Below are 20,343 nucleotides of genomic sequence, written 5' to 3' on the forward strand. Positions count from 1 at the left end.
CGTTCACTAAAACGTAAGAGTGTACCTTTAAGACAACATCGCCTTCTTGAATATTGCCATCTCTCGCTGCCAAGCTATCTTGTGAAATTTCCTTCACAAATATATGGCTGGCCAGTCGGAGACCATATTCTGAAATAACATATTGAAATGTCTTTAGTGTAAAATCCTAAACACTTAAAGTTTAAAAGTATCAGACTTTTATTTTTTATTTATTTATTTATTTATTTTTATATATTTTATTGATTCTTTACAGAGAGGAAGGGAGAGGGATAGAGAGCTAGAAACATCGATGAGAGAGAAACATCGATCAGCTGCCTCCTACACACCCCCCACTGGGGACGTCCCCGCAACCAAGGTACATGCCCTTGACCGGAATCGAACCTGGGACCTTTCAGTCCACAGGCCGACACTCCATCCACTGAGCCAAACCGGTTTCGGCAAAAGTATCAGACTTTTAGAAGTATCACTGCATAAGGAGTTTTAAAATAGCCCGGCTGGTGTGGCTCAGTGGTTGAGCGTCGACCAAGAACCAGAGGTCACAGTTCAATTCCCGGTCAGGGCACACGCCCTGGCTGTCCCAGTGGGGGGTGTGCAGGAGCGGCTGATCAATGATTTTCTCTCATCGTTGATGTTTCTCTCTCTCTTTCTCTCTCTCCCTTCCTCTCTGAAATCAATAAAAATGTATGTATTTTTTAAAGTTTTAAAACAGAATCAGTACCGAGAACTTACTCTTGGCCCCTCTGTAAGACAGCGTTTCCTTTCATCCTCGGGGAGCCCGCACTCGGTGTGCAAGCAGAGGCAAGTGCGCGGTGCAGACTCAAGATGGCACGCACACCGCACTCCCACTTTCCTGAAGGAGGCCACGCCCCGAGGAGAAGACCGGTTCTCTCTGGCCATGGGGCATGGCACCCTAGCCTCCCAAGCTCGAGTGAATACAATTCCAAGAAGCAGGGCGGGTGAGGTGGAGAACTCTGGAAAGGGACAATTCCAGGGATGGCCTGCCCTACCACGCCCGTTCTGCTTTTGTTTTCCCAGGTTTCTAGAGCAGAAGTCTTTCTATCTGATCCCAGGTGCCTGTGCCCTGGAGAGCCATGCCCCGGGCCTTCATGAGCACACACTCCTGGGTGTCAGTGCAGACAAAGGCTGACAGCTGGCCAGGTGGGTATGGGCCGTCCTGTCCTTTCACACCAACCAAGGAGCCAGGAGTGAGGCAACAGTAACTGCCTCCGTGGGCGACCTCCGTGGGCGAGGAGTCGGTCAGAGTTGAGGAAACCTCCAGCCGAGGCCAGAGGTCTGCAAAGCTGTACATTTCGTCTTTCACCACAACAGTGACTACAACACCGGCCCACAGAAGAAGGGCTGCTGCTAGTGCTCCTAGCGGGAGGAAAGGGCTCTCAGGGCCGCTGCGTTAAAGGAAGAAGAAGGAAGATGGGAAAGAGAACTTTTTAATAGGAGGTGAGTTAACAGAACTGCTCCTCCAACTTCCACAAGCCACACGGTCACAGTCTGACTGAAGGCGAACATGCGGAGTGCCCACAGCAGGCACACACTCGGGGGGAAAAGGAGAAGGACTCGAGGGCAGCGGTCGCCAGCCTTTCGGACCTCACGGGCCGCCAGGGTCCACGGACGACCTGCTGGCGGCCGCCGGGCTAGGGGAGCTAGGCCACCCACGTGTGGTTCACAAACGGTGGCTGTGCCACAGAGAAGTACAGTGGCTGTGCCACAGAGAAGTACGGTGGCTGTGCCACAGAGAAGTACGGGAAAACCGTCCTTACTCAAACTTTAAAAGTAACAAATGACCAGAACAGAGACGACTCCAAAATATTCCTTATACTAACTGATTCATTTACCGGAAGGGCGTGCAGGAGGCAGCTGACCAATGATTCTCTCTCTCCCCCGCCCTTCCTCTCTGACATCAATGAAAACGTGTTTAAAAAGAAGAGCAAACAGGTAATGTCTGAAGCTGTCCCAGCAGCAGCAGGACACAAGAACGGAGAGACCAGGGAACAATAGCAAAGACAGGAAGAGACGCACGTTCCCTTTGTTAAAATCCGTGTGAAATGCTTCCGTGGAAACGACAACCGAGTAGATGGATACCTTCGTTTTTCCGGGACTTGACCAACGTGACTTTGGTGGGTCTGGCAGGCTGGCTGGAGGCCACCGAGCGCCTGTCGGATCGCGGGGACAGACTCCGCTCCCGGCTCGCGCTCCTGTCCCGGGCCCAGCTCTTCTCACTCCGCCTGCTGACCGTGCCCCCACGGCCGCCTCTGTGATCATGCACGTCCTCGTCGTAACTATCCTCCTCGTTCTCGGACACGGGCTCCGGGTCGGGACGGCTCACCGGAATCTGAACTTTCTTCTTCCTGCGAATGGTCTACAGAGAAAAGACTGGAAAGTGAGTGACTGCTTTCAAGCACAGGAGGCTTCTGCTCCTGAGAGAGGAAAATTACACTATTCCGGTGCCACGTTAATTAAGTTCATTATGAATCAGGGAGATATAAGGAACAATTATAACACATTACCAAGGAAAACATTCCCACAATGGCTGGGTTTTCTGCTCTCCTGATAAAGAGATCTGCTTAAGAACCAAATTTGGGAGAGTGGGCCTCAGAAAGCCCTTGCTTTAATTCAGAAAGACCTTCTGGGTGCAATAATCACAAGCCTAAAGGAAAACTAATAATTATTGGTGGTTTAAATAAATAAATGGTGCACTCTACTCCAATAACAAAAATATACTATAGGCCCGGCCGGCGTGGCTCAGTGCTTGAGCACCAACCTATGAACCAGGAGGTCACGGTTCGATTGGCTTTCAGGCTTGATCCCCAGTAGGGAGCGTGCAGGAGGCAGTCGATCAATGATTCTCTCTCATCACTGATGTTCTTTCCCTCTCTCCCTCTCCCTCTCTCTCTGAGATCAATAAAAATGTATTTTAAAAATATGACTGTAGCTGTTACCAAACTATAGGCAACTTGCAAGCCCAACTTGACTCCTTAGGAACTTCAGAACCGTCAGTATCGAGGCCCATGACGGTCCTGCTGGACCTCCGGGAGAGAAACTTACTCCCCTCCACACTAACGTTCCGCTCAGTGTCAGAGCTCAGACTCGGCTCCACATCACCAGCACTCTGCCTGCAGTGTCTCTCTCCCCAGGATGTGATTTCTGGTCTCTGTGTGAGTTACTTCTCCAGGTTCTCTTCCCTCAATGACTCTGGTCACTGGTCCAACTTCCCGGGTCCACTTATTTCCTTCGCTCCCTGGCGGTCAAGGTCTATAGGCACTACTTCCTGGTCAAGTGGCCTGAGGCCTGGCCTGCCCTTGGCCTTCTCACCTGGTACTCACCTGGTCTCATCCGAGGGCTGTAGCATCTTGGGTACCACACCCTGTCTTTTACTTCTGACCCCTTTTCCATACCTATCTTACTTGCGATTCTCCTTCATCCTCTCCTATTCTCTCAGTCCATCCGTTCTCCCACGTTTGCATGAGAGATCATGTGCGATATGTAAATGACTTCCTCTGGACCCTCAATCATCTGCCATGACAACTCCAGTCCTGAATTATCTTCCCCTCAGCTGGCTGCAGGTCCACGCTTTGCTGATGAGGGCCTCTACAACTCACTTTACTGGACAGAAATATTTTGTTTGTTCGGCAATGCTTCCGTCCGCCTCTTCCCTTCCTATGGAACTGCTAACACATCGATAGAGATCAGTGCCACTTCACCTCCCCTACTTCTCAATATTTCCCAGATTTCATTTTCTTAAAGAGGAAGGACACAGTCAAACACCAAAAATGCTATCGACAATAAAGCTGGTATCTTTACTCGATTAAAGGTAAAAGAGACTCACAATTTTTGCATTCTTCCCACTTTTCCTTAGTTGCTGAACAGCAAAAGCATGTTCAACATTATCCATCGAAACTCCATTAACCATGGCAACACGGTCATTTTCCCTAAGAAGAAAGCCACCAAAATAGCACGTTAAGAAAAACATACGGATAAGCTTGTGAAGGTATCTTCAAGATGAGCATTTCTGAAAATACTGTAACCATGGACTGGGTCATCTCTTTGTCTTCCGATCAGTGATGAAATGTCAAACTATTTACTTTCAGATCTCTCACCCACACGCTTATTGGCACGTACCCACAGATCATTCATTTTTTTAAATCCCATTAACACATGGCCCAGCCGGTGTGGCTCGGTTGTTTAGCATCGACCTCTGAACCAGAAGGTCACAGTTCCATTCCCAGTCATTCCCAGTCAGGGCACATGCCCGGGGTGCGGGCTCCATCCCCAGTGTGGGGTGTGCAGGAGGCAGCTGATCCATGATTCTCTCCTCATGGATGTTTCTATCTCTCTCTCCCTCTTTCTTCCTCTCTGAAATCAATACAAATATATTAAAAAACAAAAACAAAACAAAGCCATTAACACTTGTTTCCTAAAGGACTGAGCAGGTACCACAACACACAGAGTAACTCCGCTGGTACAAGTACAGGGCATAAATGATTCCATTTATATAGCTGGGGAAAGTTATCCTACCTTTCAAAAAATAAACACTCCTTCTCTTTTGATTTTCTTTTAATCCTTCTGATTACACTCTTACTTTTTTGCTAGTGTATCTTCGGCCTCTTTCTCTTGATGATCTTACGGAACAAACCAGCAAGGCTAGGTTCTACCTAAAGCTGAGTAAACGCTGTTTGTCCCACTATTTTCACAGTGACCTTCTGTTTGAGGTTCACACACTTACTTTCCATTCAGGATCGAGTAAGGAAAACCATACATTCACTCAGAGAACGGCTTCCCAGGGGACACACTTACTGTAGCTGCCCTTCAGCGGGCCCTCCCTTCAGCACATCCGAAATGACGATCGAGGTCTCCCCGCTCTGAAAGTGGGGGTTATCTCTCCCACCAGAGATGGCAATTCCAAATCCAAATCCCGGAGCCTAGGGTAATGATCACAGTGAAATGTCACTAATTCAGAAGAACAGCTGTTCATCATGCCGCACTCCACAAACTGAAAACACTGAAATGCAAAAATGACAACAGTATTTCCTCTGTGGTCCCCACCCCCTCGCCCGGATGGTTACTCACCGAATGATCTACCCTGGAATGGGCATGCACGCTCTAACGCATTAAACGGCATAAGAGAACAGTAAAAACTGCCAATTACTGGAATGTTCTTTAAGAGCTAAGATAATCTCAAAGAAATCCACACCATCGCTTTTCTGAAGAGGAACTGAAATAAGCGGAGTGGTGTGAGGAAAGCTCAGTTCTCCGAGGGGTCCGGAATCATAAGCCGGAGCAGCGTCTCCCCGCACGTTTCCACAGCCCTCTGCATGCAAACCACGAGACCATGTCCACCAGGGTCTGGGTGTACGCCACGACCTTCGCTCCCACCCCACAGCCTACTCAAGTGGCAAAAAAGAAAAAACCCTTAAAAAAAGAATAAACCACCTGCAACTCCATGCCCATAGGCCCGAGAAAAACGAAAGCCTCTACCTGCACGAAGACTTACACCCACGTGTTCCTAACAGCAGCATTGACTGAGCCACGGCAGAGAAACCACCCAAATGCCCACCAGCTGGAGAACCGACAAAAATGTGGCACACGCTTACAATGGAGTCTTATCTGCTCTAACAAAGAAATGAAGTACTGGCATATGCTATGAAATAGATGAACCACCTTGAAAACATCATGCCGAGTGAAGAAGCCAATCATAAAAGACCATCTATGGTATAATTCAATTCACGGGAAATGTTCAGAAAAGACAAATCTACAGACAGAGAGCAGAATGAGACTACCCCACTGTCTTACACCACACACACCAATTAACTGAAAAGGGATTAAAGACTTGAAACCACAGAGCGCACAGAACAACACATCGGTGCTAAGCTACCTGGGAGGAAAGCCACAGGTGTGTGACACACCCAGGACCTGAGAACCCAAATAACAACAGGCATTCGCTGGGAAGAATGGCAAAACAACGTGGGAACGGCAGCTGACACGGGAGGGACTGCCTACTCCAAGCGCAGGAGGGAGCAGGACCTGCCACGGAGCCTGAAGCCCGGAGCTGGGTCACCCGGAGCTGGGTCACCCTGGGCCCTGCACACTGGGCGCCAGGCCCTCGGCCCAGCGCTCCACACAGGAGGGCTGCTGGCAGGGACCGGCCTCGAGCAGGACGGGAACAGCAGAGAGAAAGCGGAGAACGGCCAGGCCAACGTGTCCAAAGGGCGCAGAGATAAAATGTAAGTGTCAGCCCTGGCTGGTGTGGCTCAATGGATAGAGCGTCAGCCTGCGGACCGAAAGGTCCCGGGTTCGATGCCAGCCAAGAGCACATGCCTGGGTTGCGGGCTTGATCCCCAGTAGGGGGCGTGCAAGAGGCAGCCAATCAATGATTCTCTCTCATCATTGATGTTTCTATCTCTCTCCCTCTTCCTTCCTCTCTAAAATCAATAAAAACTATATATATAAAAAAAGTATGACAAGACTGTTGCTTAAAAATAAAAAAAAGATGTGTCAGAAAGCAGCAGGTATGTTCTATAGCACATGCATCACACACACACACACACACACACACACACACACACACACGTGCGAGGAAACTAAGCCAATTTCTAAAACCTCAAAGAAGCCCTGACTAGTTTGGCTCAGTGGATAGAGCGTTGGCCTGCGGACTGAAGGGTCCCAGGTTCGATTCCGGTCAGGGGCATGTACCTTGGTTGCGGGCACATCCCCAGTAGGAGGTGTGCAGGAGGCAGCTGATCGATGTTTCTAGCTCTCTCTCCCTCTCTCTTCCTCTCTGTAAAAAATCAATAAAATATATTTTAAAAAAATAAATAAAACCTCAAAGAAACTAATTTCGAATAAAAATAAGCAAACGGAGTGTCAGGATGGAATCCCTTACAACATTACGATGAAGGTAAGGAGCAGCAGAGTAACGTCCCTACAGGACACGAAAGCATGAGCTGAGCTGACAGAATTCAAGAGCTACCTGGGAGCTTTAAAAAGAGCTCGTAACTTACACAGAAAAGAAACTTGGATCATCATCACAGTTGGCGAGCACCGTGATATGCCGACGAGAACATAGTGACTCCGGAGAAGCAGCGAGCCGAGTTCAGAGCCAGTAAAACCGACCTCCAGGTGAGCCAGGGCACCGGGAAGCCGGCGAACGTGCAGGGGACGGGGGTGCTGTCCCCACGCCCGGCCTCGGACGCTAACCGAGGTGACATCCTGGCATCAACGCGACAAGAGACCCCGAGAGCATTGGCGACAGCGCTGACGTCCACGGACTGGTGGTGATAAGGTTCCACGCGGACGAGGGGAAGAACTGCGTTAGCAGCCGCTGCAGGAGACATGGGAAAGCCCTTTCTTACAGGGGACGAGGGACAGCACGTGTGAAACGTGTTAATCCTGTTCTCAGTCGTCAACACCGACAGCGGTAGAACTATTATTTCTCCGAGGCAATCGCAGGCTCGGGGCTGGACTCACTGAAAGACTACGGCAGAATTCTCAATAGAAATGCAAAATATTCTATTTTCTCATATCTCTTTACCACACCAATTTTTAGGTGTGTCAGAAGGTAGTTGGTTTTTACATGAGAAAATGTCCAAGATAATGTTTATTATTTGGGGGGGGGGGAGGGTTAAAGCAGTATAATATGATCTCACTTATGTGCATGTGCACACACATTTATGTTGTAGCTTTTGAATGGAAGAAAAGCATCCAAGAATTTTCCTCTCACCATAGTTCGTCTTTTTGAGACCATTAGCAGCCATGAGCAGCAATAGCTTTTGTGTTCACACCTTTGCCTGGTAGGGAAACTAAATTTATATAAACGAAAGACATGTAACCACTGAGTGCTGAAAATGTGGCTAGTCTTACCAGAGATGGGCTGAAATTGTAAAATGTGCACTGGTTTTGTGAGACTCTATGGAAAAACAAAAGTAAAGTACATCCATTTTTAAATATTGCTCACATGTTGAAAATGGTATTATTTTGGATATACTGAGCTAAATAAATAAGATCTCCTATAAAATTAATTTCACCTGCGTCTTACACTCTTTAATAAGAAGGCTAGAAAATCTTAAGTTATATACGTCTTCGCATTATGTGGCTGTTGGACAAGGCTGCTCTATGGACTTCCTGAGAGCGACTTTGTTGACGAGGGTGGTCTCCTAGGAAATTAACTTTTATTGGGCTTTTAACTAAGTGCCGAGCACTACGGGGACGTAAAACCGACGAACACTTCCTCCCTTAAGGAAATCAGGATGCGGGGAGACAGGGTCGCCAACTACCTGAGGCCACATTCACGGTCACTCAGGGCCGGTGGCCGAGCAGAGCCCCCGAGGCCAGGGCTGTGACAGTGCGTGGCACAGCGCGGAGCACCAACCCCCTCAGCCTTGCAGCGAGCGAACAGGATGCCTTAAAGAGGACGGGCTGGCTGCAGGCCGGCGAGCGCCTGGGAGGTGGGCCCCGGAGCACCTGATACTCTCAGGTGAGGAACGTCTCCCGTGGGAATGCCACAGAAGCACATCGTACGCTATTCTTGATAGCTAACAGCAGGCACTACTGTGTTTCATCTACAGAGTCTTTATTCCTCTAAAAGACAGTTACCTCCGCCTTCCATGTAACTGCCCATCAGAGGTCAAAGAACATGGTTTGTCCTTCCTTGGCCACACATGGCTGGAGCCAAAATGACACAGCCTCCAACCACCTCCCTCACTTACCGCTCTTCTCATCCCTCCAGCAACGTTTCTCAGAAATGGAAGCCGGAGGCCGTGGCCCTGCGTTTTAACCGGGAGCATTTAGGAAGAGGCAGACGAAGCGACTCAGAATCTCACAGGGGGATGGCCCAGTGGACTTCTCTTCACAAGAAGAAAACGGAAGTCACCGCTCTACGCCAGTGGTCAGACACCTCGGCCTGCTGGCCAGATCTGGGAAGCTGCCCAGTTTTGTAAGTGAAGTTTTACTGGAACCCGGCCACACCCCCTTGTCCATCTACTGTTTATGGCTGCTTTTGCAATGCCAGCGCAGAGCTGAGAAGTCGGGAGAGATTTACGGCCTGCAAAGCCTAAAACGTCACCTGGCTCTTGACGGGAAAAGCTAGGCGACAATATTCTAGCAGAGCCAGATTTTATTCCGGACCAACTCACAACAGCCAGGGACGGTGCGACCTGAACGGCCCCTTCTGCGGCGGCGGAGAGCGAGTCGAGGGGACCATGGCTGGTGTAAGTCAGCTCGCACTGACAGGGCTACTGGCAAGATCCTTCAGAACACAACTCCCGCCGGAGGGGGCTGAGGACTCCCATTCGGTCGGGGACTCGCTCTGAGGAGGCCTAGCCCCAGCGGCAGCAGCTCTGTGAGCGGCATCCCCATCTCATCGCCACGTGACTTCCGGGGACAGCTTTCTGGGCTGGTCCCCTTCTCCTGGCAGAAGGACACGGAAGCACGGAAGAGGCGGCTACCGAAGAGAAGGACCCTCGCCGTCCGGCCAGGCGCTCTCAGACGTGCCAGGATCGTGCCCACTGTGCGGAGTAGGCACTGAGCACATTCAGAAAATCCGTTTCTGATTTCCCAACGTTCAGGAGCTTTTCCTGCACCACCTCAGCGAGTGACCTGTAGCAAACACAGTGTTTCCCCACACGTGCATTCCTACCGAAACGAGGCACCACAGTAGGAAGGAGAAACATAATTTAGCTAATGGGTCTTATCTCATTCTGTTTATTTAAAAACTAAAAGGTACTAGGGAAAAACAGATGGAATGTGATAATGCCAAAGTACACCGATGGTCTCAAAAGAAGGATCTAGCTTCTACACCGTAAGAAGTTATTAAGAGAACAATTCAAACCCAACATCAGCCGAAAAAAGGAAATACAAAAATAAGAGCAGAAATCAATCAAGTAAAAAACAATGAAAACAAACACTGGTATTTTGAAAAGATCAATCAAAATTGCTAAACCTCTAGCCAGCCAGACCAAGAAATAAAAGACACAAATTGCGATATCAAAAATAAGAACGGGGCCTCATTACAGATCCTATAGCAATAAGAGACCACTGTTAACAATTTGAGGTTCACAAATTAGGTGAAAGGGACAAATACTCTGAAAGATGCAGATTACCAAAGCTACGAAAAAGAAGAGCTAACGAAGAAGAGATACAGGGCAGTCCTGCATCGCATCCAAACACGGGATTCGGATTAGAAGCCCTCCCAGGAGGAAGACTCCAGGACCAGGCGGCTGCGTCCCAGATGAATCCCACCCAACAGGGAAGGAAGAAGTAACATCAACTGCACAGGAATTGCTCCGAGGCGCGTAGCTTCTCCCGACACCAAAACCAGGTAAGAACAACACACACACAAGTGCTGACCAGTATTTTATGAACACAGAAACTCATACCTTCAAAAAATATGAGCAAATCAATCCAATATAGAAAATGGATGCTATATCGCCATCAAGTGAAATGTACCGTGGGAATGCAAGACTGCTCAACATTCAAAAGGCAAGAAATAGACCACACCAACAGACTAAGAAGAAAACAGTGTTTTTAAAGCTATGACAGTCAGGGCAGAAGTAACTGCAGGAAGACAGACCCTTGGATCAATAGAAGAGACCAAGGAAAGACCGCACGCCAATGGGCACTGACTTCTGACAAAGACAGGAAGAAATTCAACTTGTATCCTGAATACAGAAAGAACTCTCAAAACTCAGTAACAACTTTTGTGCACCAAGGGACACACTCAACAGAATGGAAAGACAACCCATAGAATAGGAAAAAATATTTGCAAGTCATATATCTGGATAAGGGGTTAATATCTAAAATAGGTAAAGAATTCCTACAACTCAACAATTAAAAAACAAATAAGCCAATTAAAAAATGGGCAAAGGACTTGAACAGATGGTAAATTTTATGTTTGGTGTATTTTCCCGCAATTATAAGAAAACACTCAATAATAAGAAAACAAATAACCCAATTAAAAATGGGCAAGAGAGCCCTAACCGGTTTGGCTCAGTGGATAGAGCATCGGCCTGCGGACTGAAGGGTCCCAGGTTCGATTCCGGTCAAGGACATGTACCTGGGTTGCGGGCACATCCCCAGTAGGGGGTGTGCAGGAGGCAGCTGATCAATGTCTCTCTCTCATCGATGTTTCTAACTCTCTATCCCTCTCTCTTCCTCTCTGTAAAAAATCAATAAAATATGTTAAAAAAAAATGGGCAAGAGATGTGAACACATTTTACCAAAGTAGATATATGGATGACAAGTTAGCACATAAGCAGATACTCAACATCATTGGTCTTAAGAGAACTAGAAACTAAAACCACAACCACATACCACTACACACCTATCTGTGTGGCTAAAATTAAGAAAACAAAAAAACCCGTCCTAACAGGTTTGGCTCAGTGGATAGAGCGTCGGCCTGCGGACTGAAGGGTCCCGGGTTCGATTCCGGTCAAGGGCGTGTACCTTGGTTGCGGGCACATCCCCAGTAGGAGGTGTGCAGGAGGCAGCTGATGGATGTTTCTCTCTCATCAATGTTTCTAACTCTCTATCCCTCTCCCTTCCTCTCTGTAAAATATCAATAAAATATATTTAATAAAATAAAAAAACACAAACAGCCCTGATGACATCGCGTGCTGGTGAAGATACACAGCAACTGGAGCTCGTGCATTCTGGCAGCGAGGATGCTAAATGGTGCGGACAGTTAGGCAGCGTCTTATCAGATAGACATTCATTTACCATAAGACACACAGCAATTCCATTCCTAAGTATTTACCCAAGAGAAATGACAAGTTAGGTTCATACAAAAACCTGTATACTAGAGCAGACTGATTCATAATCACCCCAAACCGAAAACAGGCCCAATGCATCAAAACCGGAGAGTGAGTGAGTAAATCTCTCCACCTTCACATGCGGGGATATGACCGGGCAGTAAGAAGAAACTAACAACGAAAGAAAATAAAACGAAGAATTACTGATACAGGGAATCTCAAATCCGTCAGAAGAAACCAGCCTCAAAGGCTGCATGTACACAGTGTGAGCTCGCTGCCACGGCGTTCTGGAAGAGGTAGACATTTCTGTGTGAGAACAGGACGCACCAGCGGTTGCTATGTGCTGGGCGAGGGGCGGAGCTGACGATAAAGGGGCTGCTCTGTGTTTTACGGTAGGGGTGGTTACACGACTACGTGTATTTGCCAAATGCGGGACTGTTTAAGCTGTACAGTTGAATTTTACTGTATGTCAGTCACACCAATGAAAACAATAAAGGCATTCAGAAAATAAATGTAATGCGATAAAATAGTACCAGCTAATTAAATAATTTTAAGGTATGAAGTTATTTTATATGTTTAATCTGGGTGAACTATTTTACCTATCAGTACATTTCAAACAAACAGAAGCCATACTTTAGCCTTATAAATTAACAGTTAACGTTAGTATTATTTAGTGATTTCTTTTATCATCCTTTAGGGAGGCATAAGAAAAATCCACTACATCTTACCGGAAATGGCTGTTTTTAATAATTAATTCACCCGTTATCTATCATGTGCAGATCAAACATCCTGAGATAACCAGGGCTGAGTTCAGAACATGCTTTCCCGCCCACTTTCCCAGTGAGGACACGGCTGCTGAGTGCCAAGTATGCTCTCTAATCTCCTCCTGTTCGCTCTCTACAGGGCAGGGTGACAGTCACTCTCCTCAGGGGGGTCATGGGAGAGACTTACTTCATGTCCAGCATAAATAGGTGCCATTAGCCCAATTTAAACCTGTGGACCCGGGCCGGGTAGCTCAGGAGGTTAGAGCATCGTCCCAATACACCAAGGCTGCAGGTTTGATCCCCGGTCAGTGCGCATACAAGAAGCAACCGATGCATGCATAAGTAAGTGCAACAACAAATCAACGTTTCTCTCTCTCTCTCTCTCTCTCTCTCTCTCTCTCTCTCTCTCTCTCTCGTGTCAATAAGTTAAAAAAAACACCACCTGTGGAGACCACAACTTTGGAAGGGAAGGGACCGCTTGCCCATTTCTAAAGGGGAAGAGGCAGCGTAGGATGCACGTGCAGGGCAGACAAGCTCTTACTCTTACTCTGACCCCGCTTCCCGCTGCTTGCTCTGGGCCCATCTGCAACCGCTTAAGCGATGGCTTGGGGTCTACGTGTTTCAAATCCACAAGCATCCTTTAAGGTTTTACTGCCCACACGACCTGGTTCATGTAAAACCCCAAGCCTACAACACATGCATCCGTCCTCGGCAATGTTGCAGCAGTTCACCATGTATACAGGGCACAGCGTCTTTTATCTGATCCCTCCAAACTGACCAAGTCAGTGATTTCTTCCGTCAGGAGTGAAACGGCAAACATACAAATGCCCACGGAGAGGATGTTTGGAAAGCAGCCGGGGTCGGTGCTGACCTTGGTGGAGCGTTTACTGCGATTCTAATCTTAAACAGGGCACAGGAAAGCGTGCCCCTTTCTTCGGGCTTCCTGACATCTGCTCTCCCCCATTGTGTCCCGCAGCTGCCGATATCCTGAGCTGCACACGGAGGCTCACGGCAGCAGAAACTCACCCTGTGAAGCGTCACCGTGTGCTGTTCCCAGATCGCCGCTTCCTCCATGGCTGTGCTCTGGGGAGAAAAGAAAAACGAGGCATTTGTCTTTAAGAAAACGTCTTCCACAAAGGGAGCGAGAACACCCAGCGAACCGGTTAGCACGTTGGAAGTCATACTGTTAATACCAGCAACTCCGAAAAGAGCTGCATGACGACGGGAGGTTTTTCTGCTTGCTTTTGTTGGAAGGGACAGGAAACCACTCACAGGCACTTCCTGTGTTCTTAACTTAATTTGGACAGAGGCCGGTCTCCGTTCCTTTTCTTGCCAGATCCAGCTCACGCTGCAACTTTCTACTTAACATGAGGCAGGGAAGAATCAAAGCTGGGACGGACTGTTGTAATGTATCTACTGACACATGCGACAGTCTGAAGCATTCCGTAGGCTACGCGAAGAGGAGGAGGAGTCAGACACCTCCGGCCTCCAGGGTGACCAGGACTCAGGCTGCGGGAGATGAGATGGGACATCTGACAGGTTGCTCCCTGCTTGCTTTACTGCACCGTGAACACTCCGCCCGCCTAGTTAAGATTTTGCAACAGATGTGTCTTCTGGGCTTTGTTTCCACGGAAAAAAAGCGGCTTTTCTGGGCTGCCACCGCGCACACACACCCACACCCACCCACACAATGAAGGAAAGCTCCACGAACACCTCCCCAAGAACCATCATAAAACCAGGCGAGGCACGCGCCCAGGAAGGCACTACTCAAACCACTGCGCACGGAGGGCCATCTACTACAAAGGACGCTTACGAGGGAGGGGAATGCGTCACCATCCACCGGAGAGCACTGAGAATTCAAAATAAATGTCCTATAAACTGGGCTAATGGCTCTTGGAAGCTTAAAGTGATTCCGTCTTTTACTGCGACCACTTTAGAGACTAGGGTTCCTGAATAGAATACATCGGTAAATAAACCTTGGTGGTTTTTCTGTCAATCCTCACCCGAGCATATTTTCCCATTCATTTTTAGAGAGTGGAAGGGAAAGGGAAAGAGAGAAACATCAATGTGAGAGACACATCCATCGGTTGCCTCCTGCACAGGCTGGGAATGGGAGACTGCAAATGAGGTGTGAGCCCTCGATCAGAATCGAACCCGGGGCCCTTCAATCCTCAGGCCGACGCTCTACCCACTGAGCCACACCAGCGAGGGCTATAAATGAGTTTTTTTCAAGCCTCTGCAGAGTTAACCGAGGGGGTGGGAGGGAGAATGCTGAGCATGGCATTCTCAGAGTGTCACTCCTTACCTCTGCTGTGCCTGCCTGTGTCACATGTGAGTCTGTTTCCATTTGCTGCACCGCTGTCATCAACATCACTACCACCACTAACACCACTAACACCACTAACACTAACATCGCTACCACCGCTACCACCACTAACATCACAGCAGATGCCCATCGAGCGGAGAGGCCCAGCGAGGTGCCCGGGGCCCATTTCTCCTTCCCCACAGCAACGTGGATGGAAGCCTGACGCTGCTTTAGAAAATGAATCCGTAGGAAGCCTGCTTCCCTAAGTTCACAGCAGCTCGATTCGCCTTCCTGCCGGATGAATGAGGCAGAGAAAGGCTCTCTGTTCGCTCCCACAGATAAAACTGCCAGCCTTCCCAGCGTTTTGTTTCAATCTTCCCATCGAGTGCAGCCAAACCTCCCTTTAATGAGACCTCTGCTGGAAACAAATCTATTTTGTGGTTTTAACGAAAACTGACCAGGATTTAATGTACTAAAAGAAAATTCCTCCGCCAATGTGAAGCAATGATGGTATCAGTAATTCTGCTAAGCATTAAAAATTCTACTCAAGCCCTAACCGGTGTGGCTCAGTGGATAGAGCGTCGGCCTGCGGACTCAAGGGTCCCAGGTTCGATTCCGGTCAAGGGCATATGTCCAGGTTGTGGGCTCAGTCCCCAGTAGGGGCCGTGCAGGAGGCAGCTGAGCAATGATTCTCCTCATCATTGATGTTTCTCTTCTCTCCCCCTCTCCCTTCCTCTCTGAAATCAGTAAAAATGTATTTTTTAAAGAGAGTTCCACTAAAATATACATGATCAAGACAGTGCAGTAATTTCCAGGCTGCCTCACCCTAGCTGATGTACAGAAATGAGAAGTGCCTGGGTAGCTCGAGCTCGGCTCCTGCCGGCCCCTCCTCTCCCAGTGGCATGGCGTCCCTGCCTCCTCATCCCTTCCCCATCGTGCCAACTGACAGGGACCTGGTAAGAGCAAACGCCGGGACAAGGTCTCTGGTACGAAAGGGTTTACCGTCCTCCGTGTGGCTGTGATGACCACAGTTTTCCATCTTGTGAGAGAAGGTTAATCCAATGGGAAATGCATTCACTGTTTCCTCTACGAAGCAGCTTATCCACTGTCAGCCTCGTCTGTTTAAACAGGAGGAGGAGGAGAGGCTGCAGGACAGACACAATGCTGACATCGCTCATCTTCCGGTGAAGGGATTATGGGATTATTTGAGTTTTCACCTTTCCTTCCTCCATTCCCAAAGTCTCTGAAACCACATTTACCAAATCCCATTTGAAACTTCAAATATCTGTTTTTCACTTAGCTTTGAGGAAAACCAAATAATATTTAAGAAGATTATTTTGTTTCATTGTTAACTATGAAAGGTATTTATTTTACTGTTACTAAGGGATTTATATCAAGAAGCATTCGGTAAGAGAAACTGAAGTTATTTTATTTGTGTAAGATAAGGGGGGAAATAAAAATACTAAAACAATTCTCAGCATTCCAATCCAAGTATGTTTCTTCTCTGGAGGGATTAGAAAAGTACACCTCTCAACTAGCTCAATGGCTTCCCTGAGAAGGGTGATAATATAACTAGAGGCCCGGTGCACAACATTTGTGCACAGGTGGGGTCCATAGGCCTGGCCAGCAATCAGGGCCGACTGGGGCCTGCCGGCCAGGGGGAGGGACCGCGGGAGATTGGCTGGCCGTGGGAGGGACCAGGGAAGGTTGGCCGGCCATGGGAGGTTGGCTGTGGGAGCACAATGACCACCAGGGGGCAGCTCCTGCACTGAGCATCTGCCCCCTGGTGGTCAGTGCGCGTCATAGCGACCGGGTGTTCCGGTCCCTTAGGCTTTTATATACATAGATACCGCGCTTCTCCAGGAAAGCCAAGCGGAGCCTTGTCAGCATGACTTACCAGACGGGAGGCCTCTGCACAAAGCAACAGTGAAACAGCAGAAAGGGTAGGTAGCTGTTAGCTCTTGAGCAGCAAGCACACTAAACCAATTTAATCCAAAATATGTGAGTTATGCCTTGCAATCCTATCACATAAAACAGAGAGAGAGGGAGAAAGAGAGAGAGAGTTGCACTCCCAGTTCAGTCAGTGAACCCTGTCACCTCTTCTCTCCAGCCCCTGGGCTCCTTCAGTGGCAAAAGCAGCACCATTCCCCCCGGGCTGCTGTGTGACCAGGCAGACCCCACAGAGTTCCCAATGCACCGAGGGGAGCAGATCGATGAAGACACAGACTTGGGGTGTGCAAATGAGGTACAACAGAACGAAAGCCTGGCTGCCAGGCCCCTGGTTCCCCAGCGCAGAATTCTTTCCACTCCGCTACGGTGAAAAACAACCCTATCACCTGCGGAGGGGCAGGGGGCCAGGGGGGCAGGGGCCTGCAGTGAGTCGTTCAGACTCCGAAGGCTCACATCCTGTGAAACGTCGGCACTGGGAACGCACCAGCACTCCTCGTGAGCGCTCCATAAGGCAGGAGCGGGCGGGCGGGCTTCCTCTGGAGACCGTGTGAGCAGCAAGTGGCCCAGGGGCAGGAATGGAGGGGGAGGCGGGAGGAGCCCTCCGGCCCGCCTTCACTAGGAGCCCTCTGGCCGTGCTCCACCCGGCCCACCTGTTACCTGGTCAAACACACGATCTCTAAAACCCAACATCCTGATTGCAAACGGGCTTGTCATTTTTCTTATTTAAAAAAAAAAGCCCGGCGGCGTGGCTCAGGGGTTGAGTGTCGGCCTGTAACCCAGGAGGTCACGGTTTGATTCCCGGTCAGGACCCATGCCCAGGTTTCGGGCTCCATCCCCAGCGTGGGGCTGCAGGAGGCAGCTGACCAGTGCTTCTCTCTCATCGCTGATGTTTCTATCTCTCTCTCCCTCTCCCTTCCTTTCTGAAATCAATAAAAATAGATTTAAATAAAAATAAAGCAGAAAGCAGCATTGTGTAACCTGGACAAAGACCTTCTGATTATCTAGTCTCATTCCCAAAGCATTTGGGTTTGTGGGAAACCATGGACAAGGTGCTGCTCCTACTGCACGATCCCAGCACTGTCACTCCTCGGGAACCGAAACAATGCTGTTAAACAGCAAACGAACTGGAGCAGAAACAGCGAGGTCAGAGCCCAAATCTGCTGTTACCGAGAGGGGTGACCTTAGCTGTCCTCCCAAAGTTAGGGGACTGGAGGAGATTTGCTCACGTAAAAAGTCCTCCCTGGCCCCCAATGCCATGAGACTGTAATTCCAGTTCCAAACAGACTGCAAGTTCAGATTCGATGCCGCACTCCGGCAGGGACACGGCATTGCGCGGCTGCTGGCTCTGAACTCTCCGCACACCCCTAAGTCAGCATCGCCGACTAGAATGGCAATTTCTGAAGAAGCAAAAAGCTGCATTTCAGAATCCACCAAGAGTTTGTTTGGGTTCTTTGTTCTGCTCCAGCTGGCAAAGACACCGCTCAGATCACCACCTCTGAAGGGCTTCCGGCCAAAACTGCAGATCCCGAGTCTAGGCAGGTTCACGTCCTCCGGGGTGACAATAAAGCAAAGGGGAAAAGGCCGGAGGACAGAACTGAAGACACAGGCGGACCTGTCCCTGGAAGACGGCCAAGTGCAAAGTAATAAATACAGCAAGTGCTCTCCAGATAAAGAAATATCCCTCCCTAACAGTCTACGCACACGGGCACAGGCAGCCAGTTAAATGTCACCACCCTGTGGCTACTTAGTAAGAGGTTCATTCACTCATTCGACAAACACTGACCAATATACTCAGTGCTGTGCAGGCAAATGAGGCCCCTCCTCCTCCCTAGGGCTCCAGGGGAAGGCTGGCCACACCACATAAACGGTGTAAACGAGAGGTGACCACGGAGGATGGCGAGGACCCTGCCTGCTATGAGACAGACCGGGTCCCCGAGAAAGCACTTGGGCTCGAGCTAGAAGGATGGCCAGGAAAAGGGGGAGTTGTTTCGGGGGCAGAAACGGCATGTCAGCAAGGCTTCTGATGCTGTGATGAAGCTGCACGTGAAGCCGGCTTTGATATGGCCGGAAAGTACAATGTGTGGAGTGAAGAGAGAAGCTGCACGCACCATCGCAACAGGTCTCTAATGCCACCATCGTAAGCTCAAGGGGAAACACGAGGGCGCTTTAGGCAATCGAAGGGGAAGGGCAGTGGAACTCTTCCTGAAGGCTGCGTGTGGGAGGTGGATCTGAGGGAGGGAGACCAATCAGAAAGCTAAGGGGGAGGAGTCAAGGATGACAGGTTTCTGTGTTAGGTGACAGAGTGAAAAAGCAGGAGGAGTATTGTAAGTACTAGTTTAAAACCCTCAATTTAAGGTTCTGTGGACGATCGGCACAGAGATAGGGACAGTGGGCAGTTCGTGTGAAGGTCAAGACTGAGATGTGGAGGAGATAAGGGCTCAGGAGTAATCAGCGAAGTAGTATTAAACCCGAGAGAAGAGATCCAGTTACCTAGGACCAAGATGACCTGGGGACCACAAATGTTTTAGAAGAAAAGAGGAAGAACTGAACCACCTGAGGAGAAGCCAGGGAGGGTACAGGCAAAGCCAACAGCCAGAAGTCAGTGGTACAAGCTGTCGTAAGTCTCTAGGGGGAGTAAGGGGAGCTAAGGCAGAGCGCTAGCCCCCTTTCTGGTTCAGGGCAAGGTTCCAGAGGAAAGGAACTGGACAGGTGCGGGGTGACGGAGGGGTGGGGGTGACAGAGGGGTGGGGGTGACAGAGGAGTGGGGGTGACAGAGGAGTGGGGGTGACGGAGGGGTGGGGGTGATGGAGGATGGGGGTGACGGAGGGGTGGGGGTGACGGAGGGTGGGGGTGACGGAGGGGTGGGGGTGATGGAGGGTGGGGGTGACGGAGGGGTGGGGGTGACGGGGGGTGGGGGTGACGGAGGGTGGGGGTGACGGAGGGGTGGGGGTGATGGAGGGTGGGGGTGACGGAGGGGTGGGGGTGACGGGGGGTGGGGGTGATGGAGGATGGGGGTGACGGAGGGTGGGGGTGACGGAGGGTGGGGGTGACGGAGGGGTGGGGGTGATGGAGGGTGGGGGTGACGGAGGGGTGGGGGTGACGGGGGGTGGGGGTGATGGAGGGTGGGGGTGACGGAGGGTGGGGGTGACGGAGGGGTGGGGGTGACGGAGGGTGGGGGTGACGGAGGGGTGGGGGTGACGGAGGGGTGGGGGTGACGGGGGGTGGGGGTGACGGAGGGTGGGGGTGACGGAGGGTGGGGGTGGGAGACTTTCCAGGTAGAGAAAACAGCTCATGCCAGAGCCCTAGGGCAGGAGCACGCTCTCTCACTCGCTCCCACAGCATGTGAGAGTGGTACGTGCCAGACACTGTCACACAATCAGCATGACCTTTGATCTCATGGGGCACACAGTCTAGTGGGAGAACTAGAGGACCAAAACAATTCCACGATTAGAAAGTAATCACAGGCGTCTATACACACAAAGAAAGGAAAGCAGTGCCACGAGTGGACTCCAGAGGAACCTGGCAGGGTTCGCACACCCGGAGGACCGAGGGGGCCGGCAGTTTGAGA

The 20,343-nt window shown here is 49.9% G+C and overlaps 1 protein-coding gene across 8 annotated transcripts in view; it reads right to left on the reverse strand.

Moving 5' to 3' along the window:
- TJP1 (tight junction protein 1) overlaps nucleotides 1-20,343 on the reverse strand; it is a gene marked incomplete at its 5' end in the record, with an annotated part of 106,526 nt that overhangs the window by 26,765 nt on the left and 59,418 nt on the right. For all 8 annotated transcript variants that reach the window (XM_080651623.1, XM_080651622.1, XM_080651619.1 and 5 more), the window contains 5 exons: nucleotides 26-129; nucleotides 2,098-2,374; nucleotides 3,842-3,944; nucleotides 4,810-4,934; nucleotides 13,547-13,603. In XM_080651623.1, coding sequence (XP_080507749.1) covers nucleotides 26-129; nucleotides 2,098-2,374; nucleotides 3,842-3,944; nucleotides 4,810-4,934; nucleotides 13,547-13,603 — 666 coding nt within the window. The remainder of the gene's footprint in view (nucleotides 1-25; nucleotides 130-2,097; nucleotides 2,375-3,841; nucleotides 3,945-4,809; nucleotides 4,935-13,546; nucleotides 13,604-20,343) is intronic.

Source organism: Plecotus auritus (genome assembly GCF_963455305.1).
Source record: "Plecotus auritus genome assembly, chromosome: 15".
Classification (NCBI taxonomy): domain Eukaryota; kingdom Metazoa; phylum Chordata; class Mammalia; order Chiroptera; family Vespertilionidae; genus Plecotus; species Plecotus auritus.